This window comes from Danio rerio, chromosome 5, assembly GCF_049306965.1.
Source record: "Danio rerio strain Tuebingen ecotype United States chromosome 5, GRCz12tu, whole genome shotgun sequence".
NCBI lineage: Eukaryota > Metazoa > Chordata > Actinopteri > Cypriniformes > Danionidae > Danio > Danio rerio.
Genome location: NC_133180.1, coordinates 71,170,914 through 71,198,417, shown reverse-complemented (window position 1 = coordinate 71,198,417; position 27,504 = coordinate 71,170,914). Strand labels below are relative to the sequence as shown.

At 37.7% G+C, this 27,504-nt stretch overlaps 1 protein-coding gene and 1 non-coding gene across 11 annotated transcripts in view; both read left to right on the top strand.

Moving 5' to 3' along the window:
• col27a1b (collagen, type XXVII, alpha 1b) overlaps positions 1 to 27,504 on the top strand; it is a 147,200-nt gene that overhangs the window by 64,655 nt on the left and 55,041 nt on the right. For 8 of the 10 annotated variants that reach the window (XR_012405978.1, XR_012405979.1, XR_012405980.1 and 5 more), the window contains 9 exon segments: positions 282 to 326; positions 6,084 to 6,137; positions 10,121 to 10,165; positions 12,294 to 12,347; positions 14,596 to 14,640; positions 18,154 to 18,207; positions 24,133 to 24,177; positions 25,657 to 25,710; positions 25,891 to 25,935. Coding sequence is in view for 4 of the 10 variants with exons in the window: in NM_001080575.1 (NP_001074044.1) it covers positions 282 to 326; positions 6,084 to 6,137; positions 10,121 to 10,165; positions 12,294 to 12,347; positions 14,596 to 14,640; positions 18,154 to 18,207; positions 24,133 to 24,177; positions 25,657 to 25,710; positions 25,891 to 25,935 (441 nt within the window). In the remaining 6 variants the exon portion in view is untranslated. 10 annotated transcript variants of the gene reach the window in all.
• dre-mir-455-1 (microRNA 455) lies at positions 12,068 to 12,163 on the top strand. The gene has a single exon (NR_030136.1). It is a non-coding gene; the product is annotated as a microRNA 455 (primary transcript).

The window sequence follows — 27,504 nt, the reverse complement described above, 5'->3', positions numbered from 1 at the left end:
ACTACAACTGAGAATGACGTTACTTGTGTAATGAGAGTGTACTGTCAGCCTGTGATCATTTAATAGCTGTTTGCGGTAAATTATTAAGTTTTTCTGAAAAATGACACAAGTTTAGAGATCACGGTCGATTTTCTGTTGGCTCTTTATGTGGAAACTCCCGGGATATGATTAAGCACAAGTTTGAGAAGTGACTCCCCACTGTAAATGACCATCTCTTTACTGTAAATGAAAGCGTTTATATGCTTTTGCCACACTCATTGTCTCTTTTCTTTTCTGTTTAGGGACAGAAAGGCCATCCTGGTCCCTCTGGCCACCCTGGAGACCAAGTGAGTTTCTATCCATGTTTTAGAGGAGTCAATAACAATTATTTAATTTTTAAAATGCATTTAGAGGACATTTCTGACTAAGAAATTTATATTTCTAAAATGGTCTATGCTACCTGACACAAGTTTTGTCATCAATCCCAGTTGTAAGAGCAAAAAATAATAACTAGTTGATCATTTGGAAAAGTGGCAGAAGGTAGATTTTTCTGATGGATCATCTGTTGAACTGCATCCCAATCATCACAAATAATGCAGAAGACCTACTGGAACCCAAGATTCTCACAGAAATCAGTCAAGTTTGCTGAAGGAAAAATCATGGTTTAGGGTTACATTTTGTATAAATACAAATTCTTCAGCAGGACAGCGCTCCTTCTCATCCTTCAGCCTCCACATTAAAGTTCCTGAAAGCAAAGAAGGTCAAGGTGCTCCAGGATTGGCCAGCCCAGTCACCAGATAATGAATATTATTGAGCATGTCTGGGGTTAGATGGAGGAGACATTGAAGATAAATCCAAAGAATCTAGATGAACTCTGGGAGTCCTGCAGGAACGCTTTCTTTGCCATTCCAGATGACTTTATTAATAAGTGATTTGAGAAGATATGTATAAATGCAGTCCTCCAAGCTCATGGGAGTCATACACAATATTCATTATTTTTCTACTGCAGCATGACTTTATATTCTGTACTGTGCATTGTTTCTGTTAAGTGACAAGACTTTTGTCTAGCAAAGTCAGACCTTACTGTCCTAATGAAATAATTAAAAATCAAAGCATGATCATATTTTGTTTTGGTCAAATAAGAGTAATCTAGAGGCCTTTGCTTTTCAAATAAGTCACTCCTGATACCAAATGATCAACTAGAAGTCAAGTTATTATTTGTTGTTTCTAAAACTTGAATAGGTGACAAGAATTTTGGCAGGTAGTGTACTTCCCAAAGCTTCCAGCTATTTTCATGTGGATTTCTCAGTCTTTCTTTATTTGGAGAAATTAACTTATGACCTCAACCACAAACAGAACAAATTCAGGAGACTTTGGGAACCTCTCCAATTCTTCCCACATAAACTTTGACATTTTTATTTTAAGAAAGCACTGGCTTCTATAATTTAATTGGAAGTGCTTTGGGTTTGTTTGTTTAGCTGATTGTCTGTTTTAGTGTTTGCTATCTGAAAATCCTTAATAATAATAAGTATAATAATAATAATAAGAATAATAATAATAATAAAAATAATAATAAAAATGGATTTAAAACATTACTGGGACCATATTAAAAGTGCAGTAACATTTGCATTGACGGTTAAAAGGACAGTTTTACCCATCAGCATCCCCCCACCTCCCCATTTATGCCATGATTTACTCATCCTCCACATGTTCCAAACGTGTGAAAACAAAACTAAATATTAAGAAGTATGTTGGAAAGCAGCAGCCTACCATAGTGTTTTTGTTCCTACTATAATTGTCAGTGTTTTTTTTCCCCAACATTCTTCAGAATATCTTGTTTTGTGTTTAACAGATGAGAGAAATTTATAAAAGTTTTGAACCTCATGAGTGTTAGTAAACAAATGGTGAGGAATTTTTTATTTTGGAGTGTAATTTACCACCATTTTGTGGGACAAATCTGTAAACATAGAAAGAAGAATATAACCAGGTTGAGTAAGTAGAAAAAGCAACTTTACCTACGCAAATTTGGTGTCAGATTCAAATGTTCTAGAATAAACATATACAGCGCTCAGCATAATTGAGTACACCCCATTTTGAAAATGAATTTCTCAGTGAATATAGGCAACGTATTTGGTGCATTTGAACAAAACAGATTTATTAAACAGATATATTTATTAAAATAATATTTTAGTCACCAAACATGTTTAGAAATTAAAAGATAATAGAATTAAATTCAAGCAAAATATTACAAAAAAAATTTACAACCTACAAAATTTCAACTAAATTTTTCACATTTTTGCTTCTCTTGACCGTTATCGTAAGTTCCAGATTTGACTTCAGTACTGATCTAAAGATATGCACAAAGATAATATTGTATAGCTTCCTATTAAAAAGATTCATTTAAAAAATAGATTTGTTAGGGATGTATATTGAGCACTGTATATTTTTTTTAAATACATCTTCATTATTTCCATATTTTATTCATGGTCTTTTACCAGATTTGTTTGCACATTATCTACGATTACATGGTCACTCATAGTTTCAGTCTGAATAAGTTCAATGCTGATTGAATTATCCAAACAGTGTTTACATCAATGCTAAATAAAGGGATTGGGTTTATGCGTATATTTATATTTCACAAGCTTCGGATCGTATTTGATCTGACATGTCCACACAGCATGGATATTGGGTTTCCTGCTGTTTCAAGATGTGCATTCAAGCAAATCCGTCTGCTCATTTCCGTTGTTTTAAAAAGGAGACATTTATTTATCTGCTTTGGGAGATGATAAAGTGTAATGCCGCACTGTTTTTATTTATCAAGTGCGTACAAATACCCCATCCCACAATCGAAGGGCAACATTGCCATACACCACCTTACAGACAGCGGAAGACATTTGAAATGACACACTAGTTATTTTCCATGATATTGTGTTCAACAAGCACATAATGCCAAGACGGGCTCATTGTAAATAATAGAGTTACCCAAACATTTCAGCTCATGAACCCGAAAATAACAATGCCAGTGACACGCGAGCCCACATTATCCTTGGAGATTGATATAAATATACCAACGGTGCACACACACCAATAAGCCTACATAAACACAAACATATTGGTGATACAAAAAATGCAACAGTCTAACAACCATATATTATTTAATAGTATTGTATTCCTTTGTTTAATCAACATTAAATTCAACTAATTCAAGTTTTAGTTTACATGTATAGCTCTTTTTACAGTAATCATTATTCAAAAGCTGCTTCACAAAAGCTGCACCTAATCACATTGCAGTCAGTATCAGAAAAGTTAAAGAGTTATGTAAAGGGTTGATAGTGTATAAGTGTAGTTACTTATACAGTATATATGTAATATTTACATGTTATAGTAATACATAATACATGTTCAGTGTAGTGTATTTGTTTATTAAGCGTTTGTTGTCCTCGGAGATCTCAGATGCACAAGATATTTGTGTAATGTGAAAGAATGCATTTAAAGAGTTGAATTTAACTGTATCCTGCTGTTATGTGATTCGTTGTGTATATGCTTTACTAAAAAGATCTAGAAAGTGTGTCTAAGCCTCTGATATTATCAGGAAGGAACCATATATGAAAATGCTCAACCTCCTTTAGTGGACTTTGCTATTCTAGGTACTACCAAAAGCCCTGAGATTTGAAACCTTAAAGAGTGGGTAAGATTGTAGTGAGACAGAAGGTTGGTAAGATAAACAGGAGCTAGACTATTTAAAGCCTCATATGTAAGAAGCAAAATTTTTATAATCAATACAGAACTTAATTGGCAGCCAGTGTAATAAAATGGGTGGCCACAATGTTTGGTTCAATAATGACCTGTATTTTTTTTTAATACGTGAGTGCCAATAAAGGTATCAGAAAGTTTAACATCATGCCGTAAAATTGATCTGCTGCAACAGACACTATTTTCTGTGTCGTTAATGAAATGTAATCGCCCAAGGGATCACAATTGAACAAAAAAAGGCAGATGTCTTTTTATCTGCTCATTGTTGTTTTTATGTAAACTTTTAATGACTATTTTACCCTTTCTTTGTTATGGTTAAAATATAATAGTTCTAATTTATAAAATTTTTGGAAATCACCAAGCGACAAGCGATCACCAGTGCAGGGCTCAACACTGCACGGTGGCCCAGGGCTAGCGTTAGAGACTCTTGGGACAGTAGACCGGATCATTACTGGCCCGATTGGGACAGTGCTGCCTTGTCACTAAAGTTTAATTTGTCTGTGACTATTTGTCAGTTGCGTTTGATTTAAGTTTGTGCTTTTAATCTTTAAACACTACCTTCTCTGTGATGTCGTGAACACCATATTGCTTTCTGGTTCCTCTTATCTAATTGACCATGCTATTTTTTTCTGTAACCTGGTAACAACCAGTACAACGAAGAAACGGCAACATGGCGGCAACATCAAATTATAAGGATTAAAGAAAATGTCTGTTTCTAATGTCTTGAAAGTAGACATTTACCTGGGAACAGCACGACAAAATAAAAATAAAGTGACGTATTGCACAGTTTGCTGTCAGTTTGACAAGTCAGCCACCTTTTGTTAAATAATTTCAAGCCGCAATAAAATACCTCCACATTTTCCATACGGCTATTTTTTTTTCCATACGGCTCTTTTTTTTTTTTTTTGCATAACACTTTTATTTACATTTTTTTTTAAGTATTGAAATTCTACATTCACAGACTTTATTTTTGACACATTATTTAAAATATGTGGCTAAAAAATCGCTATTAACTTCCCTTTTTTTTCTTGGTGGGGCCAGGGAAAATTTTGGCAGGGCAAGTAAAAATTTGAACCACCTGCCCGATCGGACCAGTAAAAAAAATCCATATCGTTGAACCCTGCAGTGGGTCCCAAACTCTACTTTAGGAACCACTGCTTTAGCCTACATTTTTCATGAAACTGCAAAAACTTTCAAATATATGTTTTACTGCAGTTTATAGGTTAAATGAACGCTATGAGGCAATATGACACCAACATTTTTTGTTCCTTTTAACAATAATGATATTTATAGGAACGTTATTGACAGATGGATTTTTGTGCACAACAACAAATTATTGCAAGAAACATGATCTAATCTATGATTTGTAATTGAATACGTTTGCCTCACCTATTTCCAGATGGTCAACTTTATTAGCATGGTCAGTTTGTTCGTAGCTCATTTTGTATAATGTTGTACTTGTGGTGAAGAGTGTTTTGGTTTGAGTCTGGCGAAGCACGGTTTCACAAAAGAGATAAAAAATGTAAAATCCAGATAAATTATTAGGTCGCAGAGCATTTTTTTCTCTTACATTTGCTCTTGAAAACACAATTGGTTGGGAATAGCGAAAAGTTTAAGGAAATAGGACACTAGGTGGTCTGTACAACAAGCCCTGCCTTCTCGTGGACAACATATATCTGAAATGTACAACAAATTGTATCCCAAGGAATATATTCACAAAACTGTAAACAGTGCCCTCTAGTGGATTTGTGATGTGAAACGTGCCATGTGAAATGTACCCGGAGCAATGTATTTTAAAAAAAAAAGTAGGCTGAAGCGAGGTGACAAACCTGACTTGTATTACTTTGAAAATGTACTTAGATCTTTGCTTTGCTGCTCAGCTGAGATTTATCTAAAGCATCTGCAAAGGAACTATCAGAAAAATAAACATTCGACCTTTGGGTTTTGGCGGCATGACTCTAACTGACACTTGACCTTGACTTTTCCCTAAATCTCTGCAATTGAATTTCTGGAATTTAGAGTGATCTTGAGGTATAGCAGTATAATAACATCGTATAAGGCTTTTATTGTTGCCTCATAACTTCAGTTCAGTGGTGGGCCACACACTCTCTGCATTTGTCACATCGACTAAAATGGCAACACATGAAAAAAGACTTAAACTATTTACAGACGCACAGAAGAATAACATGTTGTTTTAATAGAAAGGCCTTTCACTCCTCTCTCTCTATTGTGCTTTTAATCTTTCTTGGTGTTTGTTATGGCTCTCTACAAGGAGAGCTTCCAATGCTAATGGCATATTTATTGTAATGGATTTTTTCCTCCTTTATTCTTTTCATTTTGTCTCTCCGCAGGGAGAAAGAGGACCGGATGGAAGTCCAGGTGCCAAAGGTTATCCTGGCAGGCAGGTGCAGTAAATCTTCCGTTGTGCCGCTGTGCTCACAGATACGAGTTTTATATGAGGCTCACAGTGTCAGGGCTTGTATTGGAGACCAAAAGAGCTTGCTCTGCCAGCATGACCACTTGTTTTGACATCACTTTTGAAAAATGAGAATTGTTTTTGGAATCATAAAGCAATGAAAATGGATTTTAGATTTTGAGTTTATGTTCTAACACTAAATTCATCACTTTTTTTGGGTGCCAAATGCATGAATGATGTCTAATTTTTGGAAAGGTCATTTGCTAAACATAATTCTCCCACTTTTGATAGATGCTCTCCCGCTGGGTGTAAATGTGATCAACCTCAGGTTTTCATTGTGAACTACCAGATTCCCATGTTTAGGGAAGCAGATAAAACTTGCCAACTAAACATTTTTGGTACACTGTAAAACCCAACAGTTAACTTTATCAAATGAAATGAGTGTAGTTAACTCAAAATTGACTGAAAGTTAATTCTACTCATTTTAAAAGAGTTTTGAACTCAGTGTTGAAGGTAATGAGGTAATTAAATACCTCATTACTTAAATGAACAACTTAAATGGAGTAAGTTTACAGTACTCATATAGATTAGTTTACTGAAATGGTTTGTAGCAATCGGTTTCCTCAAATGGTTTCAGTTGCCTTAACTTGTTAGGTTTTACAGTACTCAGTTAGTTTGAGTTCTCTTCATTTATTGGGTTTTACTGTGCTCAAATTGCTTCATTTACTCAAATGGATTAGGTTCACAGTACTCTTTAGGATTAGTTTTTTAACTTAAATGGTTTGTTACCAGGGCTTTACATTAACACCCGCCAACCTGCCAAATGCAGGTAGATTTTGGCGGTGGCGGTAAGACAGACACTCCCACTAGCCACTTTGGCTGGTTGAAAATAATTTTCCCAGATAATAATTCTTAAAAGCAGGTTTCGACAATAAGGATGGTCCAATATGCCTACACAGGCGATCGAGAAGCAACACGACTGACAAAAATAATTGCGTTCGCAACTTCGTGCGAGCAAAGCTGGTAAGGTGATGCGCACAACGCGTGTTTATAACGTGTGTGCGCTCCCGTTTCCTTTTGTGAAGCAACTGAGTCTAGAAACACAACTGATGAGATCGATTCTCTTTCAAATAGACTGAACAAAAAGGGAGGAACAGTCTTGTCTTGCTGCTTTCAAGAGTTCCAGAGTTGACTTATTGTAAGCAGTGCCAGTTTTGTGCAAGCTTTCGGTTTAGCCATTCTTTGAAAAGATAATTTATGTTTTCTTTACGTTACGTTAATTATCATTAACCATGCGTGTGTGATCATCCTTTTATTATTACACAGTATGTTTTTACCTGCTTTTTTTTTGCATTAATATGGTTTAATTATATATTTTTTACAATAACATTGCTTTAATGGGAGAATAACTCCCCATTTATGTGTAGTTAACTGGTGATCTGGGACCTTTAGCCAGGACATATGACTGTGCATATGTTTTGTTAAATAAAAAGTATAGTATTCAGCTATATTTTGCATGTTTTTACGCATTTAAAATTTGTGGCTAAGAAATAACTAACTGTTTATTTATGACCCATTTGCTCATGATTATTGAGCAAGCTCATACACGACACACAAAAAGTGAAATGAATGAGGAGTCATTTAGAGATAACGCAAACTCTAAATCAAGTAATTTAGAATGTCAAAGTCATATTTATGTGTATAAAATATATTTTCCCAACAATAAAGTTGTGGCTAGTGAAAATGGTGAGTGGCTAGTAATGTTGGAAAACTACTAGCCACAGTGGCTGGTGGTCAAAAAAGTTAATGTTAAGCCCTGTTTGTTACATTCGGTTTCCTCAAACGGATTACCCTAACTTATTTGGTCTTACTGTGTAGCCTTCAGTTTTAATCAATTGAATTCAAGTGAGGTGATTGGCTCGGCCATTCCACAAGCTTGATTTCTTTCTCTAAAGCATTTGTGAGTTTCATTGGCTGTGTTTTGGATCATTGTCTTGCTAAAATGTCCACCCTCGCTTCATCTTTATCATCCTGATAATGTACTGTAGATGTTGGACTGAAGCATCTAAAGGGCAGATGGTTGATGAAGAATTACTGAGAGATTTTGGCTGCTGTCTGGGCTTTCACTGTCTTTCTACACCTTATTTTCCTTATGTATTCAATACTTTTCCCCTCTGCCATTTCCTACATAACTTAATTTGTAAACTAATTAGTTTTGTTTTCTTTGCATATATGGATTTCTTGGGTTTTTACCAACATCCGTCAAGTCAACAGTACCTTTAGAAATGATTTCTGAGAAAAATGGTGACGTGTTCAATACTTATTTCCCCCCACAGTGCAACTTCAACTTCTACATTAGTCATGCTCTAGAAAATCCTTCCCTAATTTAGTTTTACTTAAACATTCTTGGGTGTGTTATTTACAGACTTACAGAGATTCACCTGGCATTGCTTTATTTAATGTTTCCCTTTTCGTGGCCAAGTTAGAGTGCTCAAAACTGGCACATCCCAGTTCAGATTATGCCGAAGTTTTGGCACATCTGTGGTTGAAATTGTGAGAAGTTTTGTTTTACAGTTCAAATATGTCCTCAGGATAACACCTGATTAATTTTAATTACTTTCTACTGGCCACCTGTTCGGCCCCATCTCCAATCTGTTCCTCAATTATCAATCTGTCAGTTTTATTAATGGTGTTATGCATCGTATCTTCTTGTTTTCTATTCCTTAAGCATATTTGCATAATTGCATGAGTTAGTTTTGAGTTTGAGGTTTTTGAACATTTAGTTCCCTTCAATTACCATGGTAATTTCTGATGTTCTGATTTAAATAATGTGATCACAATGTATTATCCAACCCAGGCTCATTCTGAAAATGTACCTTTATATACATTTCTGTAGAGCGACAAATACATCCAAGGAGCTACGTTTTTTGCAGTTTTTGTTTTAATACATCCATCAGAGGCCGCTGTGTACGCTTTTCAGATCTCAAATTTCCCATGCGAGTGCCATTAACACCTGCTGTTCTTGTGTAAATCCACCAGAGGCCACTGTCGACAGACTCACTGATTTACCGACTAATCGACTGAACCAACCAATAGCAGACATCCCAAGTTGAGAAAAGTCATTTCCGTGGGAGACACAGTTGATTAGCTGGAAGTTGCGGGAGAGTTGGTGCCTTAAAAGAGGGGGTGGGGGGGTAGGTGAGTGAGCGACGCGTCTGAATAGGGGCGTGTGAGCGTGAGACGTACCTAAGGAGCGGGGGTGGTGAGTTGCGTAGGACATACCTGAAGAGCTGGGAGAGACGCGGTGGAGAGAGATGTGTGAAGTATTTAAGGACCGGGCGGGAGATGTGTGATTTCCAGGAGACTATCAATTATTTGCGGGCATCCTGGAGTCTCTATGCATTTGCGGATATTCACGCAACTTCCGAGAAGACTTGGGATGCCTGCAATAGTGTTTTCAATAACACAGATTGTCCCGCCTACTCACCTCCCTAAACCCAACCAACAGTTTTAAAAAGCAATCCAGAAAAAGAAAAGCCCTCGCCTTATTTTTTACCACGTTTTCATATTTTACCACATCCTCAAGCTGTTATTTACTTGTTTATTTCGTTTTTTGGCTTCTGTTTTCGTCTTACTGGCTTTCTGGAACCGTTCTTTACCGGACTCGAACCCCGTCGTTGTGGTCAACTCCTCTTTGTGTCTCAAGTCTGCCAACATACACGGCGAGTTGGACAAACCGGAAAGCCATCCACATGGAGGTAAGCGGTCAGCTGGTAAGCGCGTAAAAGAACAGCGTCAAACCACCCTGTAGCGTTCGTTTTAATGACAAAATGCTGCCATACGTACTTTTGGCTACATAATTTGAGATGTCCAGAAACGTACATAGGGCTACGTTTTCAGAATGAGCCTTTGTTGGTGTTATCATTGGTTCAGTCTGCAGGGTTGAATTTAGCATTTTCTGTGTTTTTGTAGGGCTTACCTGGGCCTATAGGAAATATGGGACCAAAAGGCGTACGGGTAAGAGACAAATAACACACACAAACTTTCTAAAAGCCTGTGTACAGTACATAAACTGTGTTGTCTTCAAGTGATGCTAAGTGATATGTTTTATTAATGTATAATTTAGTCTGATTATAATTTAATCTTCTTATATTGGCTCAATACAGTTAGGATAAGATGTTTTGCATTCCATGTTTTGCTCGTACAGCACATATAAATCAACTTTAAAGCGATTGAGGATTTATGTTTATGAAATTTTGCCAGGCTGCTACATTTTTGATACCAAAGCATTGTTTTCCAGTTTGGAAACTCTGAACGGCACCAGAAAAGGAAATGACTGTAGACATTTAGGCATCAGTTATTTGGCGTTGTTTTCATTATAAAACATCAAGTAATGTATTCCAGAGTCAGCTGGTTTTTACATTATTATTCCACTAAAATTTTAAAACCAGTTTGGTCTTGTAAAAGTAGATGGCAGAAGTATACATCCGAAGTCTTTTTCCTCATGATATTCTTTCTGGCCTTAGTGTTAGAAATATTTAATCTATTAGTGGTTTTACTGTAAGTGGAACTGTTTTTAATGTTTTTGCAATGTTTTTTGTTCAATACATAAATGGGCTATATACACAGCTAGTGTTTTTCAGCCAATGATAAACTTCTGATGAAATGTTAATGTGACTTTTTTTAATTTCACAATGTTCCTTTTACAGCATCGGTGATGTAATATAATTAATATGCAATCAGTTAAATAGACTTATGCCTCATTCAGACTAGCAGTGACTTTGTAGCTGTCTGTCGCTCAAACTTAGGTCTGTGTAGGCATATACAGCACTAATACAACTGACCTCTGAGAGAGCTGAGAGAGGATCACGTGAGCTCTACTGGTGCTTCTATTGGTTGTCACTTAAGAAAGTCGCTGTTCATTTGCATAAAGTTAAAGGATTCTCAACAACATCCCCTTTCACACAGTCATATCTCTAAATATCCAGAAAATTTCCGGAACGGCTTTACCCTCACACGGGTGAGGACATTACAGAATTTTTCCAGAAAAGACCATTCACCAATCCATTCCAAAATACCTGTAAATTCTGCATTTTTATTGATTTATTTATTTATTTATTTTTGCACAGTTAGCATTAATAATGAACATAGAACCAATACCTGACTAACATCTAGCAGCTAAATGTGTATGGAAAAGTAATTACAGGCTTTTATAAACAGTTATTAATGTGTCTGAGTGTTCTGATTGGCTAAAGTAGATGTCTCATGTCAGCCCGTTCTAGATGTGAACGTGCTCTTTCCGGCGATCTTCCTACTGCGTTCACACAACACAGCATTCTGGCAAATTACCGGTAATGTTACAACTTCTCTTTCTAGAAAATTGCCGTTTTTTTCAAAAAGGGCCTGTTTACACATACAGACCTTTTCAAAAAAAATTTCCGGATTGGTCTGTATGTGCGAAAGGGGCTTTTGTCGCATCCCTCGACACGCCCACCTGGTCGCTAATAGTTGCTGTTGCTCGCATAGACAGAGGTCGCCAGAAGTCGCTCGCTCTCCATTAAAATGAATGGTCACTTGTCGCTTTGCCGCTGCAAGTCACTTGTAGTGCGAATGAGGCTTTAAGCATTCATTTAGTTGTTCAAGCGTAAAACGAGACGAAAGGTTTTTAAAGAAATCAGATTTTGTAATGGCACGACAATTAACCAGAAGCGATTGGGTTGGCTGACTGAAAATTAAAAGTCTGTGTGCATATACCCCATTGAATTCTCATATTGCTTTTTATTATCATCATCATCATCAATCCATAAAGTGCATCATTGACTCATCACTCATGTCTTTTTCTCTTCAAGATCTCATTGTATGTTCATCTGTATTAACTCTGTGACCCACCCTTAGCCATCCTGCCGAATGCCCGTGTGATCCCTGGTGTGAGGGTATGTGCCCTTGGACTACATCGTGGAAGCCAGCACCATGCAGTCCATGGGCATATACACTTGCCTCAAGGCCTAGATCTTCACCGAGCGACCGCTGTCCTCAAAACGACCTTTTTCATGTCAGTCTGCAAGTTCAGCAAGTGGTGTTTGGATCAGAATCAGCCTAAAGTCTGTCTGTTTGCTTCTTGTGTTCTTACACTCCCCTGTTTTAGGGCTTCATTGGAATCCCAGGCATCTTCGGTCTCCCTGGAGCTGACGGAGAAAGAGTGAGTGTTGCTGTTTGTGGTCTTAAAAATACACACTTTTGTTGCTTGTTTTGCTGCTACTTATTTAAAATGAGTTTTTTGAGGGGGATAACTTAATTGTTTTATGTTGAATCAACTTAAATTTGTAAAAAATAGTTAACTTAATTGATTTGTGTTGGGGCAACATGAAGGAATTGTGTGGAACTCAGCATGTTTTACAGTGTGGTAATACACTCACCGGCCACTTTATTAGGTACACCTGTCCAACTGTTTGTTAACGCAAATTTCTAATCAGCCAATCAGTGGAATATTCTGATGAATATTTGCAGTGCCTTGTTGAATCTATGCCATGAAGGATTAAGGCAGTTCTGAAGGCGAAAGGGAGTCTGTTACTAGTAAGGTGTACCTAATAAAGGTGTACCTAATAAAGTGGCCGGTGAGTGTATATTGCTAATTAAAAAGATTTACCAAATCACCTGGGTTTTGCACCAGCTGTTTGTAAGTCCTTGCTTTTGTCCATGCTAGAGGATTAGTAACTACCAGCTTGTTTGTAACAACATGCTCTTAAAGGGATAGTTCCCCTAAAAATGAAAATTTGTTCGCTATTTACTCATCCTCATGTGGATTCAAACCTATTGTTCATGTTTGTAAATACATGAACTAATGAAACTTTATTGTAAAGTACGACCCAAATAACTATTACAGGGTCTGACCAAGAAGATAAGAATCAACCAGCAAAGCACAAAGAAAAATAACAGATTCAGTGCACTCTGAGCTCAAATTCACTCACTCGTTTTCATTCTCTCCTTTTAGGGTGCTTTCACACCTGTGAATCGATTCAGTTGTTCCGAAACAGAGATTAAAATTGTTACATTGTTGCTCTTTGCTCTTGGAGCAGTTCGCTTTCACACTGCAAAGTTTCTAATCAGACCAAAAGAGCTAAAACAAGTCACGTGCGAGTAAAATCTCCTCACATTGGTCAGAGTGTCAGGGTTTATTTTGCAGCGTCCCGCTCAGCTGTCAGGAGAGGTGGTGGTTTGGTGGTGATTGACAGGGTGCGCGCGCGCGATGTGTCTGAGGAGAGACACGGTGGGGAGGGGTGAGAAGGGTGCGCGACGATGCCTATTTGAGGACTGAGAGAGAGACGCGAGATTACCGGGAGATCATCCCTCGTTTGCGGGCATCCGGAGACTCGCGAAACTTCCCGCCCTACTCATAATTCTCTCTTCATATGGCCGTATGCCTATTACATATTCATAAAACACTGTGATATAACCGCGCTCGGATCGGATCGCTTTCTCACTGCAATCGAACCGCTCCAGGGTTCGTTTCAATCGAGCCGAGACCACCTCATTCAAGCGATCTCGGAGCGATTACTTTGGCGCGGAACAGAGCGCGATTGCCCTGTTCACATATGCCAATCGAACCGCGCTAACTGGGCAAACGAGACACATTCCGAAACAAAAGTGTAGGTGTGAAAGCACCCTAAGTGTATATATATAGGGGGTGATTTCGGAAATGGCATTAGTCTCTTTATGTCATAACTAAGCTATGTTTTAACTGTTTTAACAGCCCCTAATGTCAGATGTGATCATACAATGGGCAAATTACAAAATGGTAACTTTATAAATGATACATTTTGGCACGTTCTAGACACATACTGTGCTAAAAAACATATTAAGTACAACTGTTTTTAACAAATTACACATTAAAGTCCAGCCAAAGTCTTTAGTAAAACAATGTGGCATGATGGAGACATAGTCTTGCTTTTTTAGCCGTCCCTAGAGGACATATAAACAGAGCAATGCCCACACTCTTACACATATGCTATACATCATTCTCCTTTATTATAGTCACTTGTAAATTCAAAGCACTTGCTTTGAATAGGAACCATGGTGAAAGGGGCACGCTCCGCTAAAACCACAGAGATCCCCCCTTCAAAACAGTAGTTAGTTTCAGTTCTCACAATATTTGCTTAAGAACCATGAGCTGGTGAATTCCGGCCCGCCGATACTTTGTGGAAACAGTATTATAAGCCCCTGGGAGCTGGAATATGGCCTGCTGCAGATTAGCCGGATAATGTCTCCTATTTTCAGACCCTGAGGGACAGGGTTCATAGGGATTTGAGAGACCCTTTTGTGTCCAGAAGAATAGGAACTAAAGACCTTTCAGCATTTCCACAGTGTGTTGCATCCAGGGGGATTGGTAGTTGATTAATTCCTCTAATTGTTTGTAATTTTGACCTGTCTTTCTCGTTTTGCTCTCTTAGGGTTTACCTGGTGTTCCTGGGAAGAAGGGCAAGATGGGTAGGCCGGTAAAGTTTTCTCTCACCATCCTCTCTATAGAAAATCTGTGAATGACTGATCTCTTTGTTCAATGATTTGTGACCAGTGGTGGAAAGAGCTTTTTTTTTTCAATTCAATTCAATTCAATTCAATTCAATTCAATTCAGCTTTATTTGTATAGCGCTTTTACAATGTAGATTGTGTCAAAGCAGCTTCACATAAATGGTCATAGTAACTGGATCAGGGTAGTTTAGTTTTAGTGTTTGAGTTCAGTTCAGTTTAGCTCAGTTCAGTGTGGTTTGGTTAACTAATTGTTAAACTAATTACTTACTAATAGTTACTTTACTTTTACCCAAGTACAAATCAAACCACAGGTCTAGAGCAACCAAACGTAGACCCTTACAGTTTATGAAATCAAATAAATTGTTGGTGGATTTTTTGTACACCACTTTTTACAACTCCCCTAGAGTTAAGGAGTTGAGTTTTACCATTTTGAAATCCATTCATCTGACCTCTGATGGGAGCATTTTTAGCTTAGCTTAGCATAAATCACTGAATCGGATTAGACCATTAGCATCTCGCTCAAAAAATTGTTTTAATTTAAAGCTTGGCTCTGCTGTAGTTACAAAGTGTACTAGGACAGATTTAAAATGAAAAGTTGCTATTTTCTATGCCGATATGTCTAGGAACTATATTCTCATTCTGGCGTAACAGTCAAGGAACTTTGCTGCTGCATCATGGCTGTAGTAGGGGCAATTATACTACACAGCACTGTTATTTTGTTACCTATCTGGGTTCTTTTTGCTGCCTCATTGCTGCCTACTCTTTTTTTATACATGTTTGAATGAGATCCTAAAGGGCTTATCTGATTCAAATAAAAGCTAAGCTAAAAGTGCTACCGCCAGACCCGGACATAGACTGAATGGATGGAGTTGTAAAATGAGCCTATTACCAAAACGTTTTGTGTTATTTTTAGGTTGTATTAAAGCTAGTGCAGTTTAGTAGATGGATGAATGGATAGATGGATGGATGGATGGATGGATGGATGGATGGATGGATGGACGGACGAACGGATGGATGGATGGATGGACGGACAGACGGACGGATAGACAGATAGACGGATGAAAGTATGAATGGATATATGGATTAATAGAGAGACAGACGTATGGATGGATGGATGGATGGATGGATGGATGGATGGATTGATTGATTGAGGGTCAGACGGATGGACAGACAGATAGATGAATGAAAGTATGAAGGATATATGGATTAATAGATGGACGGACGGATGGATGGACGGTTGGACGGACGGATGGATTGATGGATGGATGGATGGATTGATTGACAGACAGACAGACAGACAGACGGATGGATAGATGGATGGACGGAAAGACAGACAGACAGTCAGATAGATAGATAGATAGATAGATAGATAGATAGATAGATAGATAGATAGATAGATAGATAGATAGATAGATAGATAGATAGATAGATAGATAGATAGATAGATAGATAGATAGATAGATGAATGGAAGTATAAATGGATAAATGTATTAATAGACAGAGGAATAGAGAGAGAGGCATGCAGACCGTCAGAAAGAACTGTTTTGCATTACGCCCTTTATATAAGTAATAATGCAACTGTTATTTGTCAATGTTCCCAGACAGTCTGATCTGACAGTAGACAGAGCTATTCTTTCATTTTGCTTGGATAAATAATGCAAAATCACCACTAATTATTAGCAAAAACTCTTTACCATCTGTGCGCCCATAATCATTTCCTATTTACCAAAATGACACTGGCGCTCTGAGTCCGTTTGTTTTTCAAAAGAACTAGACATTAAGAATTCAAGCTCATCTTTTTTCCAAAACAACTACCAATTATGCGCAGTCCTCTCTGGAGCACAAACGCCGGTGCCAAGCACAGATTCATCTGTTCCTAATAAACGATTCTTGATTCTTGAGTTCTCTGATAGGCAGCACTCTTTTTGATAGGCAGCCGTAACTTACTGTTTGCCTTGCTGAAGGACAAATAAAGATCTCCACACAGCAACAAGTGTTGACTTTGGCCTTAAGACAAGCACACTTTTAGCACACCGTGGAGCGCAGCGTCATTGCTCTTGTCTTCTTATATAACTTAACAGTAGATGGAAGGGAAACAGCGCTGTCAGCGAATCCCTTTTCTCGCTGCTCCTGGTCGTTGCCAGTGTAAGGAAACACTCAGCCATGGAATTTCCTGCAGGGCTGACAGAGACGAGAACTGCGCTTGTTTCTGTGACTCGGCACCAGGCTCTGTTTTCACAACAACAACAAAAAAGCAGCCATACTCTCAAACAATAAAGATTGCTGTTTGTTCAAACTACTTATTAAAATGAGTTGAAACAACACAATTCTTGAGGGGATTTTTTTTGTACTACTTAATTGTTTTATGTTTATTCATTCATTCATTTTCTTTTCGGCTTAGTCCCTTTATTAATATGGGGTCGCCAAAGCGGAATAAACCACCAACTTATCCAGCACGTTTTTACACAGCGGATGCCCTTCCAGCCGCAACCCATCTCAAGGGCGGACTGGGACAAAAATTCAGCCCTGGCACTGTAGCCACATCAGCCCACATTACCACACCGACACAGCCCCACCCACGGACACGCACATTCACTATTTACTTTGGTGTACAGATATATATAAGACATTCTTGCCAGATTTTGATTACGTCCGGGTAACCTTGGATTGGGTCGGCCCATCTTGAAATTAGACGGCCGTCGCCGATTGGGCCAAATGCATTTATTATTATTTATTAATAATAACATTTATTATTATTCTTTTTTATTTATTTTTATTATTTATGTTTTTTATTTATCATCATCATAATATCACATCTAGCAAGAGATAAAAGCTGCCTGCACGTAAAAACAATAAAAAAAATGTAAATAATAATTAAAAAAAACTGACCGGCTCACATTTAAAAATTGGTCCGGCCCTTCTGGCATTTGCCAGAATTGCCAGATGGCCAGTCCGCCCCTGACCCATCTCTAACCAAACACATTAAAGTATTTGAATGCAAGTACATTTTAGTTAAGGCCACCTAATATAAAGTGGGAGCCTTTCGTTCACACACACCCAAACTGTAAAAAATGCAATAATATACAAAAACCATACATTTTAGCTTGATTTCCACATACTTAAATACTACAAATTTGGCCTCTAATGTATCCCTCTAAACCACTTTAGTGAAATGAACTACACTACAGGGTCTTCTACATTGTGTTTTGGCTTTGTAAGACAAATAGTTTAAGGTTAAAAACTACTCTGTCTTATTGCTACTTTCCTGTTTGAAATCCAGTTTTTCAATATCCCGTGATTATGGAGTGGTTCTGGTGTAACAGAGCTTTGCACAGGGATTAGAGCGAAGAGACAGTGTTTACTATGTGGGCAACTGGAAAGAGCAATGTAAAAAAACTGGTATCTGCCCTTAGTTTAAGTGCGGTTTCTCCGTGTTTTGCTCTGCTAAGCTCTGCTGTCTCTCACATTTGTGTGCTTAGGGCTTTCCAGGAGATTTTGGGGAGCGAGGACCACCAGGACCTGATGGAAACCCAGTAAGTAATTCTACATCGCCGTTTAGCCTACTGCCATCATTGGGGAAATGCAGGCTTTTTAATACTCAGAGACTTTTAGTTCACTTTTTAGTTCATCTGAATATTGCCACACACCAGGAAAACTGCTCACACTGCAAAATATTGTGAAATACGAGAAATAAATAAAGGATTTAAGAAGATACAGACAAGAAACAAGTCAAATTATATGGCAGTGCAGTAAAATAATTATACCTGGTTGGATTTCTTGACTTAAGATTTAAACTTTAACTACTAAAACTACAACAAAACATAACACGATTTTATTACTAAAAAACAATTATGAATGTGACTGAAAATGTATAAATTTATGAAAATACTGACTAGAAACAAATCAAATTATCTGGCTGTGCAGTAAAATAATTATTCCTCTATTTCTTGGGGAAAAAATTTACCTACGCTTAAGAAAAAAGACTTTAAATAAGTATTATAACATTTAATGTTTTTAGTCTAATTATCTTAAAACTAGCTTGATAATTGCTTCCAAAACAGTTTTTAATGAAAATGTCTTAAAACTAGAGTTTCTAAACAGGAGAATTCCTCTGAATTTAAGAATTGTCATTATATATTCTCCTGTCTTGTGTATTTCAGCTTAAAACAAGATTATTGAATGAAATTAGAATTAAATCAGGATCAGACACACACATGCATTTTTTTTATTCTGATTAGGTCTTAACAGTAGTTACAGTGTAAAATTATTACTCATTGCTTCTTTACTGAAACTTACTACAACAAAACAAGATTTTGTCACTAAAGAACAAGTATGAATGTCACTGTTGTATATGTAAGATTAGTATTAGTGTATAGAAATATTGCTACACACCAGAAACACAGGAAAACATGTTTACACTGCAAAAAAATAACAAAATACAAGAATTAAATGAATGATTTGAGAAGATACAGTCTAGAAACAAGTCAAATTATCTAGCAGCGCAGTAAAATAATTATACCTGGATTTCTTGGAAAAAAAAAACATACCTACGCTTAAAAAAGACTTAAAATTAAAAAACAAAAAAAAAAACTTAAATTATAACATTCAATGTTTTAGTTTAATTGTCTTAAAACTAGCTTGATAATCGGTTCTTAAACAGTTTTTAATGAAAATGTCTTAAAACTAGAGTTTCTAAACAGGAGAATTCCTCTGAATTGAAGAATTGTCATTATATATTCTCCTGTCTTAAAATTAGACAATGTCTTTCAGCTTAAAACAAGATTATTGAATAAAATTAACATTAAATCAGGATCACACACACGCGCAGATAAATTACGATGTTCGCAAGTAAATAGACACATGTACATTTGGGTTTACTCTCTTCATTCGCGCGTCAAATTAGCTTCAGAACAGACGTGGATTCACGTCATGGGCAGGGTTTTTGTCTGCCCGGTGACTGTAGCTTCATTGTTAAATGGCTAACATGGATATTATTGAGAAAATAACTGTTTTTATGTGCTTTATGATGGCTGAAAAACAGCATTGATTCATTTGGAGTCGTGTCTGACTGCACTAGATCCTTTCAGAGGTGCACCCAGCTCTGTGAGCTCATAAACTCCTCCAGGAACTTAACCTGAATGATGGAAGCATTCAGCGGTGCTTCTGACTGAGCCGAGCCCAGTTTGATGAACTGTTGTCAGTGTAGGCAGGAGAATTTTACCCTGGGACACCACCAACATGCGCTACGTCATGATCACGCCCCTGCAAGAGCAAGCTCCTGATTAGTCAACGCGACAAAAATGTTCGCTGAAGTTCAGTTTTTCCAAGCGATTTGCGCGCCAAACGCGCAAACCATTCAATCGCGCCGCGCCATTCCCACATAGGCTAATTTTAAAAAACTTAGCCCTATGAATGAATTATGTAGCCAGAAGTATGTATGGCTGCATTTCGTCTTTAGAACGAACGTTATGAGGCAGTATGACACCGTTTCTTTTTGCGCTAACAGCTGACCGCGGTCACACTTTACAATAAGGTTCATTAGTTAATGTAAAATTAGAAATTTACTAACATGAACAAACAACGAACAATACATTTACTACCGTATTTGTTCATGTTAGTAAACGTTAGTTAATGAAAATACAGTTGTTCATTGTTTGTTAATGTTAACTCATGGTGCATTAACTAATGTTAACAAGCATGGACTTGGATGTTAATAATGCATTAGTAAATGTTTAATTATGATTAATAAATGCTGTACAAGTGTTGTTCATGATTAGTTCGTGTTAGTAAATGCATTAACTAATGAACCTTATTGTAAAGTTTTACCCTGACCACTTATCTCCATATGGAACGGCTTTCATGCTGTTACCAGTTTATCCAGTTGAGAGGCAGAGAGGAGTTGATCATGATGACAGGGTTCGAGTCTGGCGAAGAACAGGTAAGACAAAAAGAAGCGAAAAAATAAAATAAACAAGTAAATAACAGGGTGAGAATGTGGTAAAATCAGGCAAGGGCTTTTTTTTTTTTAGATTACTTTTTAACACTGTCGGTTGGGTTTATGCAAGAGGGTGGGTAGGTCAGTTAATCGGTCAGTCAGACAGCCAACAGCGGCCTCTGATGGATTTACACGAGAACAGCAGTCGTGAATGGTACGCAGAAGCGTACACAGCAGCCTCTGGTGGATTCGCAAAAACAAAAACTGCAAAAAACATAGCTCCTGGGACGTATTTTGCTCTCTCCAGAAATGTATATAGGGTTACGTTTTCGGAATGAGCCTGGGTTGGACTTAACAGTAGTTACAATGTAAAACTATTACTTGTTGCGGTAACACTTTACAATAAGGTTCATTAATTAATGCATTTACTAACATAAACTAATCATGAACAACACATGTACAGCATTTAATAATCATAATTGAACATTTACTAATGCATTAATAACATCCAAACTCATGCTTGTTAACATTAGTTAATGCACCGTGAGTTAACATGAACTCACAATGAATAACTGTATTTTCATTAACTAATGTTAACTATCATGAACAAATACTGTAGTAAATGTATTGTTCATTGTTTGTTTATGTTAGTAAATGCATTAAGTAACATTAACTAATGAACCTTATTGTAAAGTGTGACCCTTGTTGCTTTTTTAAATATTGAAACTTACTTCACCAAAACATAACGGGAATGTATTTTGTCACTAAAAATCAAGTATAAATGAGACTAAGCATTTTTAATAAGCAAACTTAAAGTTATTGCAGCTAAAATAAAGTCTTAAAAGTACAAATCAGGTCCTAATGTATGTCTCTGATTGTAATTAAGCTGCCTTATTTGAGCTTTACTAAGTAAGAAAAATAAAACTGCTCTTGCCTCGTTTTGTATTCTTAAAATAAGATCAATACAATTTTTGGGGCTAGAAATGAGATTGTAACTCTTGACTATAGATATAAAGGTTTTGCAATTCACCAAAAAGCCTTTCTAAAGCCATCTAGCCTCTGCTTGGCCTTTTCCTGCCTGTCATATACGCACACGGTTATACAAGCTGACCGGGCCACTCAAACCACTACACTCTAATAAATACCTTTGATTTCTGCCACTGCAATAACAAACACAAGCCAGCCAGGCGTCCGATGTATGCCGCTCCACTTTGAATAATGCTGGTAATGAGGAATTCAGCTGTCACTACCGGAGTCTGCAGCACAAATCTGTTTTAGCCATTACAGGGGTTGCTTCACTTTTGATCGTTTTAACATGTTCTTTATCCAATATTTCATCCTTTCTGCCTTATACACGTTTCCATGTACCATAATATTCAAAAATAGGCATTTGCATGTTATGAATTCTTGTTCTGGGATGTAAGTATCGTATAAAATGTGCATTGTCAAATATTATTAGTACAAATCGTAGAAAAGTCAAGTGCAAAACCACATTTCACCAGCTTGTTAATGGTGTTTCTTAAGCCTATCATCACAGTTATTACTGCTCATGTTTATGGTTAGGATTTTGAAACTCTGGGCGGCATGGTGGCTCAGTGGTGAGCACTGTTCTCTCACAGCAAGAAGGTTGCTGATCTGAGTCCCAGCAGGGCCATTTAGTATTACATGTTGGAGTTTGCATGTTCTCCCCTTGTTGGTGTGGGTTTCCTCCAGACGCTCCAGTTTCCCCTAGTCCAATGACTTGTGCTATAGGTGAATTGGGTAAGCTAAATTGTCCGTAGTGTATGTGTGTGAATGAGAATGTATGGGTGTTTCCCAGTCATGGGTTGTAGCTTTAAGGGCATCTGCTGCGTAAAACATATGCTGGATAAGTTGGCGGTTCATTCCACTGTGGCGAACCATGATTAATGAAGGGATTTTATCTGTTCTACGAGCCATGCGTGCACAATATCCGCACAATATAATATTCTTGCACGCGGAAAAGACGCAATATGTAAACAGTCTACTGCTATAGTTAATCCAATGTGCGTGCATATTAGCCTCAGTATGAGCTCGGAACTTTAAACTAGCACACAGATGGCATAACCTTGTTTAGTTGCAGCAGTTTTGATCTCAGCAACAGAAATGCTGTGTAGAGAAGCCTTTACGATGAATTAACCGTACTGAATTAAAGCGCAGTTAATAGTAAAATCGGCTAATCATTGCACCCCTAATATCAATATCAGTGTATTGTACAAAAGGCCTTTTCTACAAACATATCCAAGTGTTTTCGGCTGCCCGCGCCATTCACATAATGTCAGGTGACTCATGCTCTGCGCAGCCTTTAACTGCAGCTTGTGCTGTATTGAACAGACGCACGTCACTTCATAACCATAGTGGCCATTTTTTGACTGAACTAAATTTATTTTTAATGTGTTGGTCGTATTATTTGGAGGGCCACAGGCTGCCAATTGAATAGCCCTGTTTTATGTTTTACATTACATTTAATTATTCAGTTACTGTGCCTGAATATCTGACTGCTGTTATACTCTCCAGAAAACTATAAAGCACTTCTTATTTCACTTTTATTACTTTTTATTTATTTATGCTTGCAGTTTGTTTAATTCATTCATTCATTTTCTTGTTGGCTTAGTCCATTTATTAATCCGGGTTCGCCACAGCAGAATGAACCGCCAACTTATCCAGCAAGTTTTTACGCAGCGGATGCCCTTCCTGCCGCAACCCATCTCTGGGAAACATCCACACACACATTCACACACACACACACTCATACACTAAGGACAATTTAGCCTACCCAATTCACCTGTACCGCATGTCTTTGGACTGTGGGGGAAACCGGAGCACCCGGAGGAAACCCACGCGAAGGCAGGGAGAACATGCGAACTCCACACTGAAACGGCAACTGAGCCGAGGTTCGAACCAGCGACCTTCTTGCTGTGAGGCGACAGCACTCCCTACTGCGCCACTGCCGCGCCCTGTTTAATTCATTACACTACAAAATTATACCAATCCATCTAAATAATGATCTCATCCCAAATTGAGCAAATCAAGTCATCTGGATTATATTTATATCGCAATATCACAGAAAAATTTTATATCGCACATTTTTTCAATATAGTGCAGCCCTACCCCTGACTCTCTCAACCCTAGCTGTACTGTAAAACTAACCCCATCACTAACTTCCAGTTACGCACGCCTTCATTTCAATCCTTCATCGGCGGTCACTCGACAAGAAACATCCATCTGCTCTGTCTCAAAGAACAAGGAGAGCGAAAAACACCCCAGGGATGTTTTTTTTTTTTTGGCCTGTTGTTGAGGGAGGAAGTGGCTGTGGCAGGTAGCAGACGTCCAGTCACGCCACACAACAAGCCCCTCTCTGTCCTCCACAGCGTGTCTCTTTCTCTGGCTCACTGAGGGGTAGATTCAAGCCACAGATTAGCCCACTATCATGGAACAGAGGTTTCACCCCTTCCATAGCCACTGTTGTGCCAGAAATGCTCAGTATCTGCTCTGTTTCTCACAGGGGGAAATCGGCGCCCCGGGGCCTGTTGGCATCCCTGGATTTATTGTGAGTAAACCAATTATAACTTATTCACATCTAAGCTCTTGGGTATGGTTCTTTTCTTGCTGACAGAAGGCACATTTCAATTAAAATCTGCAAAGTCTTCTGATATTTGCTTAAATGTTGATCAACTACTCCATAGGTAATTTCACAGCAAGTTTTTTTTGTGTTAAATAGACATCTGTTAGACATCAAAATAAAGATGTTGTTGCTATATTTGGTTTGTCAGAGAAAATCCAATTGAGGTCCAACAATAGTCTAAAAATAGACTAGTCAATAGACTTGTCATAGACTGGAATAGACAGACTTTACATGTGTAGCCATTCATTCCTGCCTATTGGTCTATTTTTGGGCTATGACTATTGGATTTTCGCTGACAGCCTATTTTTAGCCTTGTTTTAGTCAAGATAACTATGTTTAGATGTCTATTAGATATCTATTAGACTTAGTAGGCACTTTCCATTAAAAATGTGTGACAATGTTTCATATATTTGCATAAATGCTGATTAAAAAAAAATTACTGTATAGGTAATTTGCCAGCATGCATTTTTTTTTAAATGCATCTATTAGACATTTAAATAAAGATGCTGTTGCTATATTCAGTTTGTCAGAGAAAATCCAATTGATGTCTAACAGTAGTCCAAAAATAGACTAGTCTTCAAATATAGAATAGACAAACTTTACATGTGTAGCCATTCACTCCTGCCTATTGGTCTATTTATGGGCTATTCTTAGACGTCTATTGGATTTTCACTGACAGTCCATTTTTAGCCCTGTTTTAGCCAAGATGTCCATGTTTAGATGTCTATTAGATATCTATTAGACTTAGTAGGCACTTTCCATTAAAAATGTTTGACAATGTTTCAGATATTTGCTTAAGTATTGATTAAAAAATTACTGTGCAGGTCATTTGCCAGCAATATATATATATATATATATATATATATTGCGTTTAATAGACATCTATTAGACATCCAAATATAGACGTTGTTGCTAAATCTGGGCAGTCAGTGAAAGTCTGTTGGATTTTTGCTGACAGCTCATTTTTAGCCTTGTTTTAGCCAAGATGTCAATATTCAGATATCTATTAGATGTCTATTAGACATAGTATGCATTTTTCTGATAAAAGTATGATCAAATTTTTCAGATTTTTATTTTTTCATTTTTACACATTATTTTGTGTTTTATAGACATCTGTTAGACATCCAAATATAGAGGTTGTTGCTAATTTTGGGGCTCTTAGTGAAAGTCTAATCGACATCTGACAATAGTCCAAAAATAGACTAGTCATCAAATAGTTAGATTAGACAGGCTTCACATGTGTAGTCGTCATTCATTCCCATCTATTGATAATTAGTCTATTTTTGGGCTATTCTTGGACGTCTATTGGATGTTTGTTGACAACCCGAATTTCATCTATATTGTACATATATTGTATGCAGTGTACAGTTTTATCATGTTAATCCTTTTTATGTTTGATGGCAGGGTGATATGGGCCCTGTTGGAATGGTCGGTCCTCCTGGACTAATAGGACCAAAGGTGATTTCTTCCATTGATAATGAAATCCCTAATCATATTTTGCTCTACACATTTTCTTCAAAAATACTTGTTCAACACGTGTAATGGCTGTATAAATATGGATTATTTTCATTGTAGTGAATATTATAGACAAAGCCATTAAATTAATTGATGATTTGATGTCCGTTTGGTGTCTTGCAGGGTGTCCCAGGAAACCCAGGAGAGCCCGGACTGAAAGGTGATAAGGTGATCTGAATATGCTTTATTAGCTCTCGCTTCTTCTGTTTTTGATTGCATAGACTGAGAACAGCAGAATTTTACAAAATGTCATTATTCAGTTAAGAAAAATCTCAAAAGGTTGAGATCTGTAAGATTCCTCTTAAAAAAAAAAAAAAAACTTCAGAAAATATTAAATGGATTAAAAGTACTTTACATTTTATTAATTTAAACTTCCTAAATATCAATAAATACTGAAAAGAATGTCAAAGCAACTGTTTTTAATACAACCCAAGCTCATTCTGGAAACGTAGCCCCGCGGACGTTTCTGAAGACCGCGATTTACATGGCCGGAGGTACGTACGGCCGCGTTTAGTTTTTTCCGAGCGAACGCTGCGAGGCAGTGTGGCGCCGCTCCGCTCCTCCTCTTCGCGCTCGCGAAGAGCCAACGGCTCGCCTCCGAGTGGAGGGCTTTCCCGCTGCTACCAGTTTGTCCGCTTAGCTCGCAGCGTTACGTCGGCGGAGCGGATGCCCAGACGAGGAGGAGTCGGCCGCGGGGACGAGCGGGATCGAGTCCGGGCAAGAGCGGTTCCAGAAATCAGGTAAGATGAAAAACAGAATCCAAAAAATAAGAGCGAGAACGCGGCGGAATCTGAAAACGCGGTCGAAATCAAAGACGAGGGCTTTTGCTTTTTTTTTCTGGACGGCTTTTGCGAACCGTCGATGGGTTTAGGGAAGGAGGAGGAGGAAGAGAAGGGCGGCCGGGTCGGCCAGCCAGTCGGACGTCGTTCAGCCAGCCAGTCGGACGGCTGGTCGCTCCACAGCGGCCTCCGGCGGCTATTCACTAGAGAACAGCGCGGGCTCAAGACGCGAAAAAGCGCACACAGCGGCCTCTCGCGGATCCGCGAAAACACAAACTGCTCGAATATGTACCTCCCAGGACGTATTTCGCGTTCCGCAGAAACGTCCGCGGGGCTACAATCAATTCAGTGGGTGGGGGGACCGCAAACCTATGTCAAGTCGGTTAGTCTGAAAACCGCTCCAGGTGGTCCACTGTTTTCATGTTGTTAAATTGAAAAAAAGGACTGGGTGTGTTTATATCACCCCAATATGATGGTCTATACACTATACCTACACATATGTCTGCCCAAACAGCTTGAAAAATAGACTTTTCACCATAGGTGCCCTTGTACATGAGAGTATTTGATAAAATAATGATTGATTTTAAATACCTGCATACAGATATTAGAATTACACGGCAAAAAAGCCTCATTAAATCAAATTAAATAAATGACTTCAACTAATTACACCTAAACTGTGATAAATTGGGTAGAAACAAATGAATTCATGTAGTTGTAACATGCTGAATTAATTAGTGTAAGTTTTCACTTTTTACACGGTACCTAATACAGATATAAATGCATACAAAAATGTTATTTATTGTATTAAGGTGATCAATACACTTAATATTGATCATTTTACCCAATATGACAAAAAAAGATTGCTGAATGACTCCTTAGTATTATTAAAAGGTGAAAAGTATGTAAGTTAAATAAACTGTGATATTTTTACTAAGGAGTGCTTTTTAATGTTATATCT